Source organism: Numida meleagris, chromosome 5 (assembly GCF_002078875.1).
Source record: "Numida meleagris isolate 19003 breed g44 Domestic line chromosome 5, NumMel1.0, whole genome shotgun sequence".
NCBI lineage: Eukaryota > Metazoa > Chordata > Aves > Galliformes > Numididae > Numida > Numida meleagris.
The window spans coordinates 538,998-560,470 of NC_034413.1; the positions used below are offsets into that span (position 1 = coordinate 538,998).

Genomic DNA, 21,473 nt, shown 5'->3' on the forward strand with positions numbered 1-21,473 from the left:
ACAGTAACGCAGGAATGCTGGCATTCAGCACTGCTTTCCTGTGTCCAAGCACACAAATGGGTCCCGCTGTGTTTGGAAGCAGAGCAGCAGTCAGCCCTGTGCTGGGGCCGTGTGTGGTGTGGGTGCGTTGCTGTGGCCACAAGCTTTGGAACACTGAAGCCCACATGCTGTGGTTGGGCGTCTGGGAACATGGTGGTGTGTTTTACTGACATTTTCTCCCATGTAAGGACGTTGCCATGTGCTGGAGGTGTCACCAGTGTGAAGCCCCCTGCTTTACCTTACCCAGGGCCTGCCATGGGCTGCTGTGGGGGTGCTGGGGCTGCCGGGGGCTCGTGCTGCCCTGGGCATCTGTGTGACGTGCTCCTCTGCCCCGCGCAGGTTGAAGAAGAGCCAGGAGCAGACGAGCGAGTCCGTGTGTGCCCCTGAGTCCACCACCGAGGCTGAGACGGAGGCTGAGTCCGAGACCTCCAACCTGAACATGTGCAGCTCCGTGTGCTCCTCGGCGGGCAGCAGCTAGGCTGAGGCCGCCCTGCAGCACCCGGCACAGCAGCTCATCCCGCAGCGTTGTAGCAAAACAGTTCTCGCAGAGCTGAGCTCTGGGTTTACACGGGCACCAGTTCCACACGCCGAGGTGCCGCCGTGGGTAAGGATACTCGCTATGCAACTTGTCGGAGGAAGGAGACCTATTTCACTACTTGTTCTTTTTTACTGTCAGATAGCTGATCTGGTTTTAATACGATGTGATGGCACCAAGAGAAGTTACATCTCCATCACGGGAAGCCAGCAGGAGGAAGGCTGGGTGGGGGGCTCACGCTGTATGCGGCACTGCTGCTAGCGAGGGCTGCGCGGGGCCGAGCGCTCCACTGTGAGCTGGGGCTGCCAGCAGCTCGGGGATGGCCCAGCAGCTCGGGGATGGTGTAGGCACACCGTTGTCCCCTCACCACTGCCAGAGTGTCTTTCCTGACTCGGGGTAAATAAATGTTTTTTGTGCACTTCTGGGGCTGGGTAGTGATTAAATACGTGAGCAGTATGTGAGGTGTATTTAAGATGCTTGCTTCCTTCACGTAGCTGCTGTGAGTGCTGGGTCGCACCGCTGGGGCTCTGTGTGCCCGTGTTGGTGGGATGCGTTTTGCCACCGGTTCAGGATTTTTTGGAAGCAGTGTGCGTCACCTTCCAGTGCTGCTTGGCCACGAAAGGAGGGCAGTGTCTTAATTTACCCTTCAGTTTTCTCTGTTCTCAGTGTAAAGTAGAAGTGCTGTACATAATTTACCAAAACCTGTTTTTATCTTCTCAGTAAGACGGGAGCTCTCTGTCGGCTCCAGCTGCGGGCGTTGCCTTTCTCCTGGTTTCAGAGGCCTTCACTCTGTTGGTTGCTCAATCTGCTGCATTGTGGCTTTTGGTTACTGTTGTTAAACATGGGCCGTGGGTTCTGCTGCAACGCAAAACCGTTGTCATGCACAGATTGATGGCAGCAACGTTCACCTTAAAGCTAGCGAGAGCTGTTTGCTGGCAGACGCTAAGGAGGTGGCTGGGTTTGCATCCTTGTTCTATATTTGTAACACAAAAATGCATAGAAGAGGTTTTTAAACAGATGCAGACTCTTTTAGGACAAACACTGCTGCGTTTTTAGTTTCTGTGGATAAAATAGAACGGCTTAACCACGTAAAACTATTTTATATGAAAAATGACACTCAACATTTATTTTCCACAGTTTTATGTGGAAATCAGTACGTGACCGTGTTTGTGCAGAACCACACGTTCATGAAGGGAGGGCAGGGACCTGGGCTCCGGGGCTGCTGCGATCGATGGGGGGAGCTCTGCGCAAAGCCCGGGGCCACGTCCCGGCTGAGACCCCGCCGCTCTCCGGGCCGAGCTGCAGCCCTGGTCACAGGGCCGTGCCCGCACACCTGCCTCTTGCTCTGGCTCTCTCCAGCCCTGTCCCACGGGCTGTTCCTTTCCCCCTGCACCTCCCGCATTGTGCCTGCGGCGGCCCTGGGTGGTGCCCAGCAGTGCTGGGGGTACTGCACGGCTGCTGCCCCGGGGTGAGATGGAAGCACACGCGTGGGAGGCCCGACTGCGGAGTGTGTGTCTGCCCCAGAGCCTTCTGCTTCTGCGCCTCGCCCACGAGGACGGGTGCCACGGCAGGCTTCAGGAGCATTGTGCCGTTGGGACACTGTGAGTACAGCATCACTGGGGTACCCGTTTCCAGCATGGACGTGTACTTCGCCGCTGCCCACTGCAGAGCAGGTTCTATCGCTGCCCATTTACTTATGCATAGACCCAGGAGATGAAACTGAAAGCAAAGAGTAATTGTGAGAAGGAGGCACAGCAATAGTGCGTCAGTCCCACGTGGTCTTGTTTGGGAGTGCAGCTGTGCTCAGCTGTGGGGCTGTGCTCTGCAGGGGGCTGTGCCGGCCCCGAGCCCTGTGCTGTGTGGAGCCTGGTTCAGCGCCCGCTGTGAGCAGAGCTCGTGGGGCAGCGTGGGGCACCGCTGTTATCGCAGCCCCAGCGCAGAGCCTGGAGCAGCCGGTCTCCACAGTAACGTTCTGTATATACCTATCTAAATACGTGTATTTTTTGTATGACGGATTTATACGGGGAGTGCCATTACCCGCTGTGAGACGTCTACATCGCCTATGAATTATTCTCCTTCAATTCTTGCCATAAGATTTTTTTCTTATCGCTGTTGTATTTGGGAGTTTTGCAGAACTGCGTATTTTCAGGTGTTTCCATTGAATTCCGTAGACTTTGCTGGGAGTTTTTTGTGTAGAAACCAATGCCCGGTTGGGTCCGGATGGGTCTTTTGTTGCCAGTTCTTCATCACGCTGCACCGTGGCGAGAAGAGAGTAAAAGCAGTAAAACAACGGCAGAAATGAAGTCGTACGAACCTGAGGTTGGACCGTGCCGAAACCCTGATGCCTTGGTAGGGAATATTTTTGAATTATCTCAATGTCCATTGGATATGTAAAGTTTATCTTTGTATTTTATGTTAATATATTTCTGTAATTTATTGCATAGCAATACTGCCATGTCACGGAGCATTTCAGTTAGGGCAACAACTTTGTGTTTTTGCAGACACTGCAAGAAGCCATTGCCTATGTGGAGTAATAAATGTGTATTTTTAACATCGCCAGGTTTTGGCAGTCATTTCTGAGTTACTGCTCTGCAGGAGAACAACAACGAGTCCTGTAAAGAGTGCGTGCTGCAACCCAGTTCTTGCTTCCACATCGCAGACAGCCACTGCTGAGCATCCAGCCCACAGAGTTAGCATCACAGCTGCAGCGTGCCATCCATCTGCTGCGTGTTCACTGCTGCTCTGGGAGCTCCTCAGCAGCACTGCGGTACAGCTGGGCAACGAGCGGCTCCGTGTGCCAGGTATTTCTTCATGAGGGGGTCCCTGCCCCACAGAGCCCAAAGGTTTTGGACCTGGGTCTTGTGCAGCCACTGCCCGTCCCTACGCTGCGTTGCAGAGCGCTGCGATGCTGCATTGTGCTGCGGGGTGCAGGGTGACCCCAAAAAGCATCTCAGTGCTGAAGGTTCCTTGGAAACTCAGCCTGACAGCCCGGGTCAGCGGGATGCTCCAGCCATCCCAGAGCAAGGTAATGAGATGAGCTGCAGGAACCCTGTCATGGTGCTCATTTACTGTGGTTCTTGGTGCAGTAGGCTTACTTGCTGGCACTCAGCACTGTGGGCATCTACGAAGATGTAGTCCTTAACTGAGAAAGGGTGAAAAGCTGCCCGGCCTAAGGAGAGCAGGGCAGCGCTGCAGCCTGGCTGCCGGCCCCAGGGCTGGGATCGCTGCTCCTCAGTGGCTGCAGCCAGCGCCTGTGGGGCTCTCGCAGGCGGCCCTGCAGCTCGTGCCCTGCAGCTCATGCCGTGTGGTGCCAGCACAGCGCCTGCACTCAGCAGCTCCCCTCTCCCTGGCTGAGCCAGCGCCTGCCAATGTCTGACCCAGAGCCCGCAGCGCTGTCAGAGGGAATTAGGGCCGCACAGGCTGAGTGCTGCGGGTGGGGTTGCTCCCTGCACGCACCAGACACACTGGCAGACGGGCGGATCTTCAGGACAGGGCTCAGACAAATCGCTGGGACAACCGCAGGCTTCTAACCTTGCTGCCCCATTCCAAGGCCGGGGTGCCCCTGGGCCAGCACTGCCTCTGCCCCCCAGGCCCCTCCTGTAGGAACTGAAGTGCTGCAGCAGAGCCCTGGGGAGGAGCCACCCACAGCTGTGCCGGGGGAGCAGCAGGGAGGAGTGGTCCCCTGCCCAGGTACCCTTAAATGAAGGAGCCCAGCTGCCAGGGATTGCAGCACTCCCCTCATTAAGAACAGCTGTGCTGGAGCTTGTGCGAGACCAGGGAACCCTGTGCTGGGGTTACTGCTGCCTTTGTCCTCGCTGGCTGCAGTTTCAGCATTGTGTAGTTTGGGGATATGAGTTCAAGTGAGTGTTGCCCCTGTGAATGGTTTTTGCAGTTTTCAAAAATGCTTTTATTTTCACGGAAGCAAAACACTGCTTGCACACAAAATAAATAGATGTTCAACAGCCTTGTTGCATTTGCAGGAAAAAAAAAAAAAAGAGAAAGCCATTAAAAAAATTTAGTCATTTGTTTAAATATATCTGAGCATATATGTTTATATATGCTTGATACAGGTATTCATACAGGTAATGGCACTGGGCAGAGGTAACCAGGAACCCCCCCCCCCCCCCCTCCTGGTCCAAGCGTGCAGACTCAGGCCCACAGCTGCAGCCCAGCCCCACGCACAGCAGCTGCAGGGCCAGGGGACACAGTACAGAACTATGCAGCAGCAGTTCTACAAACCAGTGCACATGGAAAGGCAGGGCAGGAGCACACAGAGCGAGGCAGGGCAGCCGCTTCCATCGCTTCAGGATTTCCAATGACGTTTATTCAAAGCAAGGAACAGAAAACCATTCAGGGACATGCATAGATTTGTGGCACAGAGGTTCACCTTTTCTGTACATACCTTGAAATGTAACACACTGCCTAGCAGAGATTTTATGAGTCCGCCATCTGCGAGCAGCCTTCAGCAGAGCCTTGTATTGCTGCTACGATTTCACTTACACTTGGTACTTGAAAAACTGTATAAATAACCCTTAAAAAAATTGTACCTACAGCAGCTGGGCGTGCAGCCCCCTGCACAGGGACAGCCCCTCGGGGCTGGGGACAGCTGCCAGCACACAGCTTGTGGGGAAGTGTGCATCAGTTAATAGTCCTCACAGGAAGGGCGGGCATTGGGAGAGAAAGGAACGAACACCAGACAAGCTGTGGTGGCCGTCCTGGGCACAAGGCAGCGAGCAGCGCTGCTGAACACACGTTAAAATGCACCTCTAGGTGTCGGCATGCATAGGCTAAGGGCTTTGGGGATCCGGGTAAGAGCTACAGACCAGGAGCTCTAGGGACTGGGAGACAGACAGGTGGGCGAGCTACCTCTGGGGCAGGCTTCATCTACTTTCTACCTAAGAGAAGAAGGGGCCCAGGGCACCTGACCAACACCTCACTTCCACCCTGAGCTGGAGGGAACCAGCCGTGCCCTTCGTGCCGGCACCGCGGGAGCAGCATCAGGACAGGGAGGTGATGTTGGAGCGCCCGCCCGGAGGGGCCATGATCTTCTGGGCCGTGCGCCGGGCAACGTGGTCATCAGCCTGCGAGCCTGGGGAGAGCAGCAGCAGAGCGTAAGCGCACGAGGTGCCCCTGGTGGCACATGCAGCGACTGTAAGGCCTATTGGGCAATAGCCCACGTCTTCCTATAAATCGATTCGGATGCTGTGTTAGCACAGTACAGTGTAAATGACTGCGTGGCCTTCTGGTATTTAATGGGGGGCTTCTAAAAGAAGCATAGTCTGACAAGAAGACAACAAGGGGGAACGGCTTTAAATAGAAGGGGGAGATTTGGGGTGGATGTGAGGAGGCTGCACGGGGTGGTGGAGGTGGTTTTCGTGCTCGGTCCTGAGAATGGAGCTGTGAGACTCAGCCCTGAAGCAGCTGGAACAAATGAGGCACGTCCACTCCGAGCCCTGCCCCGCGCACAGCCCCTGCCCGCACTTACCGGACAGGCTGAACCCTGACTGGTGCAGGTTGCGCACGGGCACGGCGGGCACTTTGCCGGCACAGGCCGCAATCCTGGAGGCCGCGGTGGGGGGCCCAGTTTTGGTGCTGAGGACGACGTCGTGGACCGGGCCATCGTAGAGCCCCCGCGGGACACCATGCACCTCAGCCAGCTGCGGGAGGAACGCGGGCTGTGAGATGGCAGCCCGAGAGTTCTGGTCCCCTCCCGTCCCCTCCTTTCACGTGCAGGAGATGCAGCCCCCAGCCCCACGCCACAGCCCTGGGCTCCAGGCTGCAGGTAGGCAACGGGCACCACAGGCCCAGCACAAACTGGTGTCACACAGGCACACACCTCAACCAGAGCAGTGCAGTGCCAGCACCACGTCCTACCAACCTCTGTGTCCTTGGGTGGGAGAGGAGCCAAAGCCAGAACAGAGCAATGGGCTCGGTACCAGCATTCACCACAGTTCTGCTTAAAGCTGCGTCGTCTCCGCAGCAAAGCAGACTGATGACTGATGGCCATTTGAGAACCACGGGGGCAGCACACACGTATTTTGCAGAGGGGAAGTGCTGGGTTTCAAGTTAAAAGCACACGGCCTGATGGGTTCTCCACAAGCATACAGTATTTTCCACAGCAGTGTTTCTGGTGCATCATCCTTTGTCCTCATCATGCCAGCTATCTTGTGCAGACAGTGCTCTGATCAGCTTCCCACTGTGCTCCTTTTGACCCAGGCTTTTTCCTGAAGCTCTGGTTGAACCACAGACCAGGAGACATGGGCAGGCTGTCTGGCCGTTTGCAAAGTGCCGAATGAGGCTGCCCAAGTGAATTAACTTAACAAACGAATCACTAACCGCCAGCTCTGACACTCAATTATCATCTAGCCGGGAGACCGGGGACCTTCAGGACGCGAGCGTTTATATTTAGCAAGCTCCGTCTGTCCTGTGTGACACGGCAGTGGCACGGGGTGTCTCCTTCCAGCACTGACACAAACTCAGCCTGACTGCCAGCCCGCAGCCCAGGGCACTGTCCCCTTGCAACACAAGGACAGCGTGGAGGTGCCGTGAGCAGGGGGGGGGGCCATGAGGCTGTGCCTTGCCGTGCCACCACGGCCTGCACTGCAGCAGGGACAGCAGAGGTGCACACGGGGAGCACTGCTGCAGTGGCCGGTGCTGTTGGTGCGTTTGGGGTTTGAGATTTTTGCTCTACACGTACTTCAGCACATAATGAAAACCTCTACAATAGCACAAGGAAAAAGGGAGGAAGGTGTGGTCATGAAGGGGCTTCCTGTGCACCTGCACAGCTTTGCGTCTCCTGAAAGAGCTGTGCTGGCACACTGGGAAGGGCTGCTGTTACTTCCAGTAACTACAAACACTCCACTAGTCACGGACAGAAGCCAAGTGGCAGAGTGGTAATACAGCAACACCATCATTTCCAACAAAGGCAGAGCCAAATTCTTCCTTTCTATCTCAGCACAGAACAAACAGACTTGGCAGAAGTCGTATTTTTGCTCTGTAACTTCATAATAGGTGAATAATACTAACACGTATATTATCAGCTCTAATTTTGAAACTGGCATTATAAGCAGCACATGCCACGACATCGAGCAGAGCATTACACGGTAACATTACAACACCAGCACTGCTCTCGTTTCTGTTGCTCCAGGGTGCTCAGAGCAGAACAGTGACCGCAGCCCAACAATGCAGAGATGGTGATTATTGCAAAGGAAGTTCTCCTTACCCTGTTCCTTGCCTTTATTCTTTTATAAACAAAATCGGGGAACGTCTTTCTAGGAATGAAGCGACCCGAGCCCTCGGTGACAAACAGGTTCCCGTCCTCAAGAACAACTTTCCCCTGGCTAATGACCACAGCAGGAGCCCCGTGACACTCTGTGCCTTCAAAGATGTTGTACTCCACGTTCTGGAAAAAACAAACCAGGATGCTTAATACTCAGAACAAGGTCAGCACTTGATTTCTCTGCTCCGCAGGGAGCATGACCCATGTCAGGTCTGTGTTGTGGCAGCAAAGCGTCTCAGCTCAGCCACAGTCCCACCCCCCCCGACCTGCCCAGCTGTGCAGCAAACACCAAGCTTTGCGTTTTACAAAGGAAACGCAAGGTCTTTCCTCTGCTGCCACGCATCACTCCTCCATTCACATGGTGAACGCGCTCATCTTTTCGATCTGAAGAAATATGTTGCTTTGCTCCTCCCTTCCGACTTTAAAATCAGCTCAGGAAAATAATTAAAAAGGTATCTTACCAAATTGTGGGTTTTTGCAGAGATAATTTTTGTAGCCTTGGGGTTCCACAAGACCAAGTCTGCATCAGAGCCCACCGCGATTCGCCCTTTCCTGGGGTAGCAGTTAAAGATTTTGGCAGCATTTGTACTGGTCACCGCCACAAAATCGTTCTCATCCATCTTCCCTGAGACCTGAGCAGCAGGAGGAGGGAAGGGCTGTTTGATACAGGACAGCACAGAGCTCCCACCACAACCGAGCAGTACTTCCTCCGCAAGCAGCAGGACCGCACGCGGCCTGGCTCTTAATGCTCTACACACAGCAAATCCTCCCAACCCCTTCCTGGAGTGAGTCAGCCACCACAGCCCCGACCTGTTCATGGAGCCAGGCCACCTGGACGAGGCCAGGAGGAGCTGCACCATCACAGACTGATACCGAGGGGTGAGGAGCTCCACGCAGCCACACTCAGAGGGAAGGGAGATCCGGGCCTCATCCCTGGCAGCTAATGATGCACTAGAGGGTTTGCCTTCTGCACTGTTAAAGATAAGGTCTCCAAAAAGGGCGTTCTTTGTAGGCTTAGGTGCCCTGTACAGGAGTCTCACATCCACCAGAGATGACTAAGGATATTACAATAAAGACTAAAAATGAACCTAGGAAGTACTATTTCTCATCAACTGCCTTAAATATCTTAACTTGAATTATCTTAAGATAAATTGTGTTTATCTCAGGAACTAAGCCTCCATCAGACCGTGGTGCAGTTCCCCACACAGTCCCCACGGAGCCCTATGCCACGTGGTGCAGCACCAGGGATGCGGCCCCGGGCTGAGCACAGTGCTGCAGGGCAGGACCGCGGTGGCTGCAGGCGGACACGGGCAGAGGGCGATGCTCCGTCCCCACCCCCCCACGAGCAGCAAAGAGCAGCATCTCGCCCCTCACAGCGATCCGCTGAGAGCTGCCTCCTGACTGCACATCACAGCGCGGGGGCTGTTCCCCCCCGCTGAAGCCTTTGAAGAGGCTTTGAAGGCACTCAGTGTCACATTTCCTCCATTGCCTAGCTCTTTTGAAGGAGCCGTCTAGACAGTGTCACACTTCAGGGCTCATCTGAATTAATGAGAAATCTGACATCACCCGATTTGAGCACCGTTCACATCCACTTGCATGCACAACTTGGAAGGAATCGGGTTATTTATTTCTGCACCTACCACGCACTTCTCCCAGATCATCGACATCCTCTCCTCGATGCCATTCGTCCCCTCGGGGATGAGGGTGAAGTTGTCCTTCCCCACGGCCTTCTGGGCGGTGGTGAACGTGCAGTGAGCGCTGCCTGCCACCTGCAGGTCCCCGCTGCACCCAACAGAGAGACGTGGTCAGAGGACACCACAGAGACAGCAGCCGAACGGGCTTCTCAGCAAACCTGCCCTTCCTGCACAGCTGCCGCCCTGGGGAAGCTCGCTAGGAGCTGTGCCTGACACACTGGCCCCCAGGCCCCGAGCTCTGGGATGTGGGCAGTGGGCATGGTAGGGGAGGGCTGGGGGTGGACGTGGGGATCTTGGGGGGCTTCCCCATCCTGAATGGTTCTGTGATTGCATGACATACGCTGATCTCATCAATACAGCCTCGCAGGCAGGCGACTTAGATCCCTAAGTCCCACTGGATGTCAAGTGCAGAGGTACACAGAGGTGCTGCGCTCTATTCACCTACACAGACATTAAGCACTGGATCTAAGAGCAGTAGCCGTAGCCTCATAAGCACTTTTGCTATTTTCTCCTCATCTGGCTGTTATTTCTACTATTTATTAAATATCCTGATCTCTTTACCTTCCTTTTGAACCTTACACTTTCAATATGAAGATGGTTCTAAGAAAAAACATTCTTCTGATGCACTGCCCAAGTACCTTTTAAAGCAAGGATACGGTCAAATGCAACAAGTCCATCTCAGGCCCCATAACGTGCTGCAGGTCACCCAGCACCGTACGTACATGCACTGCACACCAGCACACGGCTGCAGCCAGCCCCGCACGGTCACCACTGCATCCCAGACACGGTGCAGCACACACAGCTCTATTTCTATTTGCCCGTCCCTGTGCCTGCAGGGCTGTCAGCACTGTGACTGTGCACTGCTCTGGGGATGCTTGTGCTGACACGGTGGGCTCTGCCGGACAACAGCTGACTGAATCGGCCCTGCGTGCACCATCCCCAAGCGCTTACGGTTCAGATTTCAAATCCTGTGAATACCCAGAGTTGCTCCCAGTAAAACCCTTTATCTGACGTCAGCACGGAACGGGTTGCTCAGCAGGGCGCTCAGCAGGGCGCAGGCCGTGCCATGGCCCCAGAGCCCACCCCGGCCTTGTGACCAGCACTGCCCACGTCCCCACACCAGGTGTGATTCCCGGGCTGCACTCACCAGGACAGCAGGGAGGCGAGGTGCTCCGGCGTGGTGGGGTCAGGGCTGAGCGGAGGCGAGGTGACGAAGGCCGCGGCCTTGGCCCAGTTCTTGCTCCAGTAGTGCGAGCCGTCGGCGCCCAGGCTGGCAGTGATGGGCTCGCCGTACACCACAGTGCCTGCAATTGGCTTTGCAGCCTCAGGTTGGGTACTGGGAAAAACTACTTCTCTGAAGAGCGGTCAGCACTGGCTGAGACTGCCCGGGGTGGGGGGGGCCCGTCCCTGGAGGTGTTCAGACCCGCGGGGATGTGGCACTGGTGGATGTGGGCAGTGGGCACGGTGGGGATCTCAGAGGGCTTTTCCAGCCTTCGTGGTTCCATGATTCTATAATCTGCACCCAGCCTCCATCCCTCTGGCTGGGAGCAGACGTGGCCGCACACCGCTGCTCCCTCAGCTCACAGCTCTGTACCTGGCTCCCTGCAGGAGCATGGCTGGCTCTCCCCACCACTCCCCAGTAGGAATTTAGCCTTTGTTCCAGTTCCATTTTTCATTTGGCTCATGCTAAATAATTAGGAGTTCTCTTTTTTCAGCTGCATCTACTGGTGTTCAGGTGTCAAAGTTTCAAGTACATCCCTTCACATCTTTGGAGTGCAGCTCAGAGCAGTTAGCTCCGGCACGCGGTGAGGAACAGCCAACACCAAGGTTAGCACCCTTAGAAAGCGAGAGAACTGGGGTGATAACGAGCAATTAGGCCCTGCAGCTAGAGTAGCATTCCTGGACGTATTTGAGCAGGCTCACTTAGCACACAGACACGACATAGAGCTTTACCTTTTCTCTTCGCTTGAGCTACTACATCCGCTGCGCTTTTGCTCATTATTTTCGTGACGTACAAGGGGCAGTTGGCTTGTTTTGCTATTGTAATTGCACGGTACACCGCCTCTGCTTCAACCTGCGGACACAAGCACAGAGGCAGAGAGCATCTCCTCGCAGCTCCGAGGAACCCGCGAGCAGCAGCTGCCTACAGCTGAGAGCAGCTCCCTGGAAGTGCCAGCAGCGTTACCTCCTCGGGACGGCTCAGGACGTGCCCCTCCGGCCCCGTGATCCCAAGCTCCAGCAGCCTCTTCTGCTCCTAAGGGGACAAAGATGAAGGAAAGCGGTCGGTCTGAAGCAGCGTGGGACACAGACACAGCGTTCAGAAGCACCTGGGGGCTGATGGCAAGGAGGAGTACAGCTGTGAACCACAGCACATTGGGGGTGGCAACGAGCCTCCATCTTGTTTGTTCAACTAAACCAGTTTCAAGGATCGGGGTTCTGCTTTCTGAACACAAGCAAAAAGGAACTGCATGTCTAATTCTGCTCTAAGCATCCATCCGCAGCGTCTGCCTAGAACTTTCTTGTCTAATGGGAAAAAGAAAAATAATGAAGAGTTTGCAATACCAAATACGGTATTGACTTATTTTTGGAGATACATATGACCAAGTGTAATGCAGATTATCGAGAAAACACAGAACTCTTCAGCCTTCTCCAGGATTCGAGAGGCCCGGGCTACACAGGAGCTCTACCCACAATAAGCAGAGGGACAAACAGCACTGCCAGCAGGCAGGCAGCCACGGGAAGCGCCTCGGAGAACTGGTAGGGAGCTACCGAGCAGATCTCTGGACGAAACCCAAGTGAGTGCGCTGAACTGGGAGGACGCTGCTGCTTTTACCAGGAGCCCCAGATCCCCCTGCATGTTCCTGCGTCCGCACACGCTGCCACAACAGGATTTCCTGCCAGCCCTGTCCCTCCAAAGCTTTGGTAATCAGATTGTCCCGGAGGCCAAATCCCCCCACCAGGTGCGCGTGGGTGGGAGAAGGGGTGGGGTGCAGGGAGCAGCACGGCCGCACCCCCGACCTCTTCCCATCTCAGTTCATGTGCAAGGAGCAATCAGAGACCGCTGTGCTGCAGCAAGGTCACCCCACGCAGCCAGGTTTCTGTCGGAGGCGTTACGGTGAAGGACCCAGGCGATGCCAGCAGACAGCACGCACTGCAAAACGCACGCTGACTCTCTTCACAAAGCGGTTGTGTCCAGAGCGGGCTGCTCCTCTGTCTCGCTCGGACACTTTCCTATTGATTTTGCAGCATCAAATGAGTGCTGAAAGCATGCTGGCACCTCCTGTCAGACACTACCAACCATCCGCTGAGTCAGCGCTTTGCCTCACACCGAGTTACTGCAATCAGCCTGCAAAGCAAGTGAATGTAAGCACCGGACCTCTTCGATGATGTCTCCGTTTTCAGCGTGCACTTGGGCTACGGCCCCCAGGTCTCGAATAATGCAGAATATTTCATACATCTGCCAAGAGAGAACGGGCACCCAGTATCAGACAAACGGATTCCGCTCAGTGCGCTCACTGCTTCCACTGCACGCCAGCTGTGTGCACTACCTGGGCATCGGTGCACTGAAGCTTGTCCTTGTAAGCCATGTAAACCAGGAAGGAGTTCACACCTTGGAAAGAGAAAATGAGAAGTGCCATGATTGCCAGGGCTCAGAGCTCAGAGCCCGGGCACGGCTGAGCTTTGTGCAGGCTCAGGCAGGGAGCAAACCAACACGGGCCCCTCTTCTTTCTAAGCACTGTTACTCAGTGCATTATTCCGTTAGAGAAACGGGCACACAGCATTGCACACAATCCCAATTGTTTCTACTGAACATAAAACACGATTCATGGAGCACAGAGTGTAAGCCTGGGAACTGCCAACGTATTTTATGTGGATAAAGGCAACAACTAATTCCAAACTACGATCAAATCACAAACAAACTGTATTTCATGAGAAAGTACATATGAAAAATGTCTGGTTTAAGCTCCAAATGGTTCATTACTCCAGCTGCTCGGCATTTTAATAGGAGATTCACTGCAAATTTCTATGCTAAACGACCAATTAAGGCCTTGCTTGCAAGCCTGCAAATTACACTGAAGTCATTTAGCTCCGCATTAGCATATCTGAAAGCAAAATGCAGTTCCAAACATGGCATTAAGTATTAATGAAAGGCAGGGATTCCTGACGCCCGGCCAGCACCTCCCCAGGCTGCGTCCAAGGGATGCTTTCGAATGTGCAGGAATTAGAACACAAAGGCCATCTCCGGGAAAAGCCCAGCGCTTCATCTCACTCTAAAGCCCAACCCTGAATGTTTTTATTTAAGCAGTTTCTCTAACTCAGGGAGCCAGAATCAGGATGCAGGTGCAATTCTGTAGTTCCCAACACAGACTTTCAGTGCTGAGCTGCAAATCACCCAAGACACTGCAAAACACGTTAGGGTATGGATCCAGTGTAAGCCCCCTCCCCACTCCTTTAGCCTCGGCAGTTGGGGACAGCAGCTCACACCTCCACAGAAAGGAGCAAGCCCCCCACATGCACACGTGCATGCCTGCACAAGGCATTCCTGCAGAGAGGCCATCGCTGCCACAGCTCATCCCATGGGAAGCTGCTCAGGTGCCCATACCGCAACCTCCGCGCTGCTGTGCCCAGAGCACTGCTCTGCACTCCTTACCCTTGTCCTTCACCAGCGCCTCCAGCTCCTCCTTCAGGCTCTCGTGCCAGCGGGGGATGTCGATGTGCAGCGCGTAGTCGCAGCACGCCTTGCTGTCAGCACGCTGCCGCCACTGCTCGTAGGCAGCCAGCAGGCTCGTCCCGGCCTCGGGCAGCACGTGGTCCACTGAAAGACACCGCGCAGCGCTGGGGTGCTGCGCCTGGGGACAGCAGCGTGTGGCTGGAGGAGCTCCAGGGGTCACCGCAGCCACAGCCCCACCGCCCCAGGGAGACATTCCAATAGCAATGCACATGCACAGAATCACAGAACCATCTGCGTTGGAAGGGACCCGTAAAGGACACCTGGTGCCACCCTGCAGGGAGCAGGGACACCCACAGCTCCATCGGGTGCTCAGAGCCCAGCCCCTGCCCTGGGCTGTCTGCAGGGACCACCCCCACCTCTCTGGGTGGGCAGATGGACGCAAGGAGCTGGGGCAGGGCTTGCTGAGCTCCCTTCAGACAAGTGCTGCCATGGGCTTTGGGGCCAGAATAAAAACAAATAGAAATCAAAATTGACATTTGTAACAAAGTGGATCCCACGCTCACAGAGCTGATAAATTTATAAATGCAGCTGTATAGCTATTAAAAAATATACGAAATGGTGATTAAAGTTTTCCTCTGTTTTAATGTCATAAGATTCAAGTTGGATATTAGGAAACATTTCCTCTCCAGAGAGCGGCCAGGCGCTGGCACAGCTGCCCAGGGGGAGGTGCTCAGACCTGCAGGGATGTGGCAATGAGGGACGTGGGCAGGGGGCACGGTGTGGGGGTGGGGCTGGGGGTCTCGGAGGGCTTTTCCAGCCTGAATGGTTCTGTGGTTCCACGAGGTGAAGCAGGAACAGCTCAGTATGTTCAATACATATGTACTGCAAAGGAAGGAGGTTACTGAAAAGCACATCATGCATTCTTTGCTTTTTAGTGCTTCAGTGACTGCAGAAGAATGAACCTTTCTCTGCTACGAGGAGAACTATGCTCTGCCGTGACAAAGGCCCTGCACGGCCCTCAGCTCAGCGCTGCCCATCTTACTTATCATCGTGGTTCCTCCCGCCAGGGCCGCTCTCGTGCCTTGGTAGAAGTCGTCGGCGGAGGCCATCCCCATCACGGCCATCTGCAGCCGCGTGTGCACGTCGATGCCGCCCGGCACCACCAGCTGCCCGTAGGCATCCACCGTCCTCACCCCGCCGGGAACAGCCAGGTTCTCTCCAATCTGTCTGAAAACAGCATGAAGATGAGCACACCACCCACCCCCCGCAGCCCCTCAGCACGGAGCTTCGTGCAAATCGAACGACGCCGGGATCTGCCCGGCAGCGACGTTACAAAATCTCACTTACTTTATTAGCCCATCTTCCACATATATGTCGGCATAAAACGACTGGTCGTCGTTGACGATTTTGCCGCCCTTGATTAGAAGCTGCTCGCTCTAGTGGGGGAAAAAACAAAAGCACGATTTCTTCACGTGGACGCGGCTCATGGGGAGACCTGGGCCCGGGGCTCCTGCTGCAAGCAGCGCCAGGTGCAGCTCATCGACCTGCTGGTTTATGGACATCGTTAGCTTCTCCAGCCTGGGTGGAGGTGGTAACGCCTCAAGGACTTTCCTCCTTTCAAAGCAAGGCTGTGGCACCGCTGGCAGATTGATGAGATCTTTAGCCAGCAACATTACAAAGCGGTGGAGCTGCAGCACAACTAGAAGGCTCCTTTGCGACCCTCTGCTATATTAACAAATATTACCGAGGCCGAAACAGGCAACGCCGGGGCACGGCCTCGGCACAAACACCGCGAGGGAAGCACGCGGGGCTGCCCCCTGCGAAACCACCAGCAACGCGCCAGCAACGCGTGCTGCTGCCGGACAGCGCGCACACAACAGGGCGCGGGGGAAGGGGCCTCCGCGGCACACGGAGGAACCGTGAACAACCGCACCGCCCCTCTGAAAACCCGTTTATCGCGTCGCTATTGTTCCTGCGTGTCCCATAACATCAATCACGAGAAGGCTCCGTGCCGGCCGCCCCACGGGCACGCCGCAAATCCCCGCCCCCCAGCCGGGATGCCGGCTCCGCTCCGACACCGCGATGTCTGCGGGAAAACTCAGCCACGAGCCGGCAAAAAAAAAAAAAAAAAAAAAAAAAAAAAAAAAAAAAAAAAAAAAAAAAAAAAAGGCCCTAAAAAGGGAACGCCGGGATACTCATCTGTTAGATATAACATTTGGAATGGGGAAAGAAGTATTATTTATACAAATGAAGAAATGTAGGAAAAAAGAAAAGAAAAGGAAAAAAGAAAAAAAGAAAAAAAGAGGCAGCGCTGCTGTCTGGAGATTTCCCTCACTTCTGCTCGGAAGCCCTGGCAATAGGAGCAGGGAATCCCCTCCTACAGCAGCGGCGGCGCCGGTTGGCGGAGCGCTCCCAAACAGAGCGGCGACAACAGGCGGAGGATCGGCCCGGGCCCCCCCGCAGCGCTCCGGGCGCGGGATCGGCCGCGGGGCACGGCGGGGCTCGGGGCGCTGCGGGGCCGAGGGGACCGGAGCCGCCGCCTTTGTCTGCGGAGCGCGGCTTTGTGTGCGGGTCGCGGCGGGGCCGCCGGGCAGACAAAGCCGCGGAGCCGGAGCGCCGGGTCACGCCGGGTCACGCGGGGCCGCCGCCACCGAAGCGCCCCGCGCCCGAGGCCGCGACGCGGGGCCGGGGGTCGCGGTTCGGGACCGTACAACCCCGGCACGGCGGAGCACACTCCCGAAGGAGCCGAGGGCTCCCAGCCGGGACGCGCGGCCGAGCCCGGCTCTTCCACTCCCGCTGCGGAACAGCGCGAGCCCGCCCCCCCCTCGGAGCCCCTCACCGTGCCGCGGGGGCCGCTCCTCTTGCCCGGGTTCGACATCTTCCGCCGCGCCGTGTGCCTGCGCCGTGCCCGGCCGTGCGCGGCCCCGCGCCTGCGCGCCCCCCGCCGCCGGCTCCCCCCGCCCGCCGGGGCCACGCTCCCGCTGCTGCCGTCGGAAGCGGCTCCGCGGCCGCCATAGGGGGCTCCGTCAGAACCGGGGCGAGCGGTAGCCCCGCTCCTGGCACCCGCTGTGCTGGCTGTCCCCGGCCCCCGCTCGGGGCTCCCCCGACGGCGCGGGACGAAGGCACGGGACGGACCGGAGCGGCGGGCGCAGCCGGCCCCACGCACGTACGCACCTTCCTGCAGCCGTCGGGCGTCCCTCCCGCGGCGGCGGCTCCCGGAGAGCGCGGCGGCGGCGCGGGGCTGCCGTTGCCGTCGGACGGGGTCGCGGAGGCACGGGACCGGCCGCCACCGCCGCCGCCGAGCGAGGGGAAATCCAACGTCTTGTTGTCGAAGGCGTCCTCCACGCTGCAGAACATCCCGCCGCGCTTCTGCCGCGGACGGGGGCTGCCCGCGCCCAGACCCGCGAAGCAGGCGGGCAGCGGCTCGGCGCTCCGCTCCGCCATGGCGGGCACCGGGCGGCACCGCGCGGGAGCAGCGCCCGCAGCCGCGCAGCGCCCACCTCCGACGGCCGCGCCCCGTCCTCTGGGAGCGCCCCCCAACCGCGCCCGGCGCTTCTCCGCGCCGCCCCCCGCCGCGGGCGGCAATCCGGAGCGATGGCAGCGCCGTGCCCCCGGCCCGGGGTGCTGCGGACAGGCGATCCGCCCGGGGTCCCGAGGGGTCTGTGGTGCACGCGGTCAGCAGCTGAGAACGACGGAGTTCGGCGCTGGGCCCGGGGGGAGGGGCCGCGCTGAGGGTGTGGGTTTTGTTCCGGGTATCGTCAGTGGTTCAGGTGGAACTTCAGCTGTTTAAAGTTAGGGCATCACGGAAAGAGGGAGCGAAGCGCCCGTGATTAACGCGAGGCTTTCACCTGCAGCCGGGAGGAAGCAATTCACCGATTTCAAGGTTTAAAACAGCTCTTTTTATTAAAAGTTTACAATAATTTATGTATTTTACAAATGAATAGAAAGTCTCTTGATATATATCATATGAATCACGATACAAAAATATGTGTAAAACTCTGTAACTGATCGGTGCGGCCCCGCTTTGGGCCCAGCACTCGCTGCCTCGGCGCTGACCCAGCGTTCTGTGCTCGGGATGCGGCTGCTGGAGGTTACAGAGGAGAGCGGGCGGCACGGCGCAGCGGCCGGGGCAAACCATTTTCTCTGGTTTGCATCCACGTTCGATAGTTCCTTTTTAGGAAGCGTGCCGTCCGTCGGTGCAGGCTGCGATGCACGTATCCGCAGCGCGGGTTCCTGAGCCCGCTGTGCGGGGCTCCCTGTGGGCTGCCGGCCTTTGTTCGGGAGCTGCGTAAGGCACTCGGGGATGCGCTGGAAGCTACGGGCGCTACTGGAGCAGAGCGCTCGCTGGTGGCCGCGCTCCTGCAGCGAGGCGAGCTGAGATCCGAGCGGGGCTTGGTTCGGCCGCGATTGCACCAGTCCGGCCCGGCCCGTGCCTCTGCCCAGCGCTGCAGTACCCGAACAGGGAGCACCTGTGACTCCTTTGGCATTTCTTCAGAAGCTCTCCGTGCAGCAGCTAACGCATTACACGCTCTTTCCGAACTCCGGTGGGCAGAGCACGGCTGCCGTACGGAGCCGCAGTGAGCGGGCAGTGCGCCCGGTGCGTGCCCCTCCGCCCCGTGGGGGGCAGGGCTGGGGCCGCCCCCGGGACTGAGCCCCGAGCATCCCCAAGCCGAGCACAAAGCGCTCACGTGGAGTTCAGCAGCACGCCTGTGTCGCTGTCCTTCTGAGCCTTTAGACAGAAGAAGCTATTTTTAAAACATTCTTTCAGCCATTTTTTTTTCTTTCCTATGTACATAACTTTTTACATATAAATATTAACATCTACATAAGCGTAATCCCTTATTTACACATGGACCTGTCCTGTACAGCTTTCTTATTAAAGAAAACCCCGAAAGGAGCTCTAACCAGCGGGAGCCAGAGCTGGACCCCGCACATCACACACACACACACACACACACCGAAGCGGGGCCTGAGTTGCCGGGGATCTCAGTTTGGAGGCGGCTCCTTCGCCCTGTGCTGCCCAGTGCCACACTCTGGCCGTGGGCTCGAGGCATTCTGCAGAGAGTGCCCCGGGGCTGCCCGGCCTGCAGCATCTCCACCAGGGCCGGGGCTGCCCCAGCTGCAGCGTGCTGCACTGTGCGGGTGCTCCCACGTCAACGAGTGCGTGAAGACGTCGCGTTGGAACTCAGAATGGGCGCTTGGGATTTGACTTCTTTGTGCATAACGTGTGGAAGTGACCGTTTGGCTTCCTCTGTGTCACCCCGATGTGGGTGCTTGTATCGGGTGGAACTGCGATTGCTTGCATGACCCCCAGCGGGTGATCGTATGCTGATCTCAAAATCCATAACCTTTGCTTTACGTTTTTTGTCCCGTTTCTTCAGTACAAATGGAACACTCTTCCGAGCTCTTTGCCTTCTGGCAGTTTTGCCGTCAGCTCCCCGTGCTGCTCACTGCCTGGCACAGAACGCACGGCTGCTGTACCAGCACCGGGGCTTTTCGAGTTTTGTTATCAACGGATTCGCTCCTCGGCTTTCTAAACCCGGTGCGGGTTGTGGGAGCGGTGCAGGTACCTATGGAATGAAGCAGACACGGGTGAAGCGCAGCGAGGGCCCCCTCCTGCAGCGATGCTGGTCCCGTACACCGCAGCGGTTCTGGGGAAGCCCTCCCACACCGCGGGGTGTAACTGCTCCAGCAGCGCGAGCACCTCGCAAAGCAGGGCTGTGGGAGCAGGCACCCAGGGCTGAAACAAAGTGCTGCAGGACCACGGGGCCGGTGCTAGTGTGGCTCCTGGACACGAACACTCAGCACTGTCAGAGGCTTTTGCTCATTTGGTAGCACATGGTGCTCATCGGTGAATTCGTACGACACCTGCACAGAACTGTCATGCAATTGCGCAGTGGTGTTTAATTGCTTAATGATGCTTGATTGGTTTTTAAGAAGACAAATCTATTCGCTAACAACTGTTATGGCACCAGAAATGTTACTATAGCTATAAAATAGATCTCATTTGTTATGCATAAAACATTGCATATTATAAATATTTGTACATGTACCTATGTGCATAATTGTACATAAACTGCATGGATCTATTTCTAAGTAAGGAAAAAAATATTTGTCTTCTGATACTTGCAAGAGCGTGGATTCTCAAAGCATCGCTCCCACTCGGGCCCACAGACACCTGAGTGTGGACGTGGGTGCTGAGCATGCACCCAGGGCCCTCTGCACCATGCACGCTCCCACCCGCGCGGTGCCTGCCCTGCTGCTGGGTCCTGCACGGGCAGACATTTCCTCCCTGCGGGTCTTCTGTGAGAGCAGCAGGCAGGAAAGCACCGCGTTCCACCCGGGTCCTGCTCCCACATTTGGCAAGAGATGACTGTGTTCTCAGGATCAGCTGAGCTCTGCCGTGGGCCTGGCTGCTCACAGACACTGCTAGTGACCGGGTCGCAGGCAGGAGGCAGCCGCTGCCCTGAAGCCTGGGCTCCATATGGCAGTTTTTAGGAAACAGAGCTACGATCAGCACCCCCGTAAATCTGTTGGGTGGTGCACCTGCAGCTGTGAGGGCTCCACAGCAGCCCTACCGGAGCAATTAGTGCGGGCTGGGCAGGCTGTGCTGGTCTGGCAGGGGGTGAGTGGAGCAGCCCCCACCCCCCTGGCTGTCAGAGCGCTGCTGTGCCATCTCCTTGACATCCCCGAAACAATCCTCCTGTCAATTTGTGGCAGCCCCGGGGCTTTTCCTGCTTGTTACGGGAATGAAGCCAGCCACTGGGACAGCCCTACTTCAGCAAAAGCCATAGATGGAACAAATTTGCCTACATCTGTCTCTGCAGATCTTTGTAATAAAGCCATCACAGGTCTGAGCTCCTTGGACAGGTTATTTTCCCAGCGGAGGTTTGTCTGGGAGCTCTAATTGCCCAGTGGGGCAGACATATCCCCACACATCTCTGCACATCATGCACCTTGCTGCACAGGGCCTCCCATGCAGTGCCGTGCCTCCTGCCACGCGCTGCCCTGCATGCTCCGTGCCCGCTCGCACCGTGGCCTGCTCCTGCCCTGCGCCTCGCTCAGCCCCAGCCTCCCCTCCTGCCCCCTCTGGGAGCTGACTGTCACCACTGGAACTACGTGGCAGAATCCCGGGGTGTGGGCTGGGCATGGACACGTCTCTGTCCTTAGGAAGCCAGGCTGAGAAGCAGGAGCTGGGCAACAACACCCCCACAGCTGACGGTGCCGAGTGCCCGGCCAAAGAGTCATCGTTCT

The 21,473-nt window shown here is 56.7% G+C and overlaps 2 protein-coding genes across 8 annotated transcripts in view; one reads left to right on the forward strand and one right to left on the reverse strand.

Annotated features, from left to right (window-relative positions):
- Positions 1–4,536, forward strand: part of STK32C (serine/threonine kinase 32C) — a 69,018-nt gene extending 64,482 nt beyond the window's left edge. For 2 of the 4 annotated variants that reach the window (XR_002439386.1, XR_002439385.1), the window contains 2 exons: positions 379–2,923; positions 3,135–4,536. Coding sequence is in view for 2 of the 4 variants with exons in the window: in XM_021398892.1 (XP_021254567.1) it covers positions 379–517 (139 nt within the window). In the remaining 2 variants the exon portion in view is untranslated. The other 2 variants (XM_021398892.1, XM_021398893.1) reach the window with 2 other exon arrangements.
- DPYSL4 (dihydropyrimidinase like 4) lies at positions 5,410–17,882 on the reverse strand. 4 transcript variants are annotated; one of them, XM_021398888.1, is made up of 14 exons: positions 17,394–17,682; positions 15,567–15,655; positions 15,262–15,446; positions 14,199–14,363; positions 13,096–13,157; positions 12,924–13,004; positions 11,733–11,801; positions 11,501–11,621; positions 10,695–10,851; positions 9,494–9,635; positions 8,315–8,485; positions 7,797–7,976; positions 6,060–6,231; positions 5,410–5,663 (listed from the first exon to the last, which is right to left on the reverse strand). In XM_021398888.1, the coding sequence occupies exons 1-14, from the start codon at positions 17,661–17,663 to the stop codon at positions 5,572–5,574; spliced, it is 1,956 nt and encodes a 651-aa protein (XP_021254563.1). In that variant the 5' UTR covers positions 17,664–17,682; the 3' UTR covers positions 5,410–5,571. The 4 variants fall into 4 exon arrangements, with proteins under 4 accessions (XP_021254563.1, XP_021254565.1, XP_021254566.1 ...); XM_021398890.1 differs by lacking the exon at positions 17,394–17,682 and adding an exon at positions 17,059–17,139; XM_021398891.1 differs by having other exon boundaries at positions 5,410–6,231; positions 17,394–17,882.

Excerpts from the sequence above, each read along its gene's own strand:
- DPYSL4 (XM_021398891.1), bottom strand. The coding sequence starts at position 17,663 with ATGGCGGAGCGGAGCGCCGAGCCGCTGCCCGCCTGCTTCGCGGGTCTG. Across the intron at positions 13,158-14,198 it reads GGCGCTGGTGAAGGACAAGG|GTGTGAACTCCTTCCTGGTT; the intron begins GTAAGGAGTGCA and ends TCTCTTTCCAAG. Across the intron at positions 9,636-10,694 it reads CTCGCCTCCCTGCTGTCCTG|CGGGGACCTGCAGGTGGCAG; the intron begins GTGAGTGCAGCC and ends TGTTGGGTGCAG.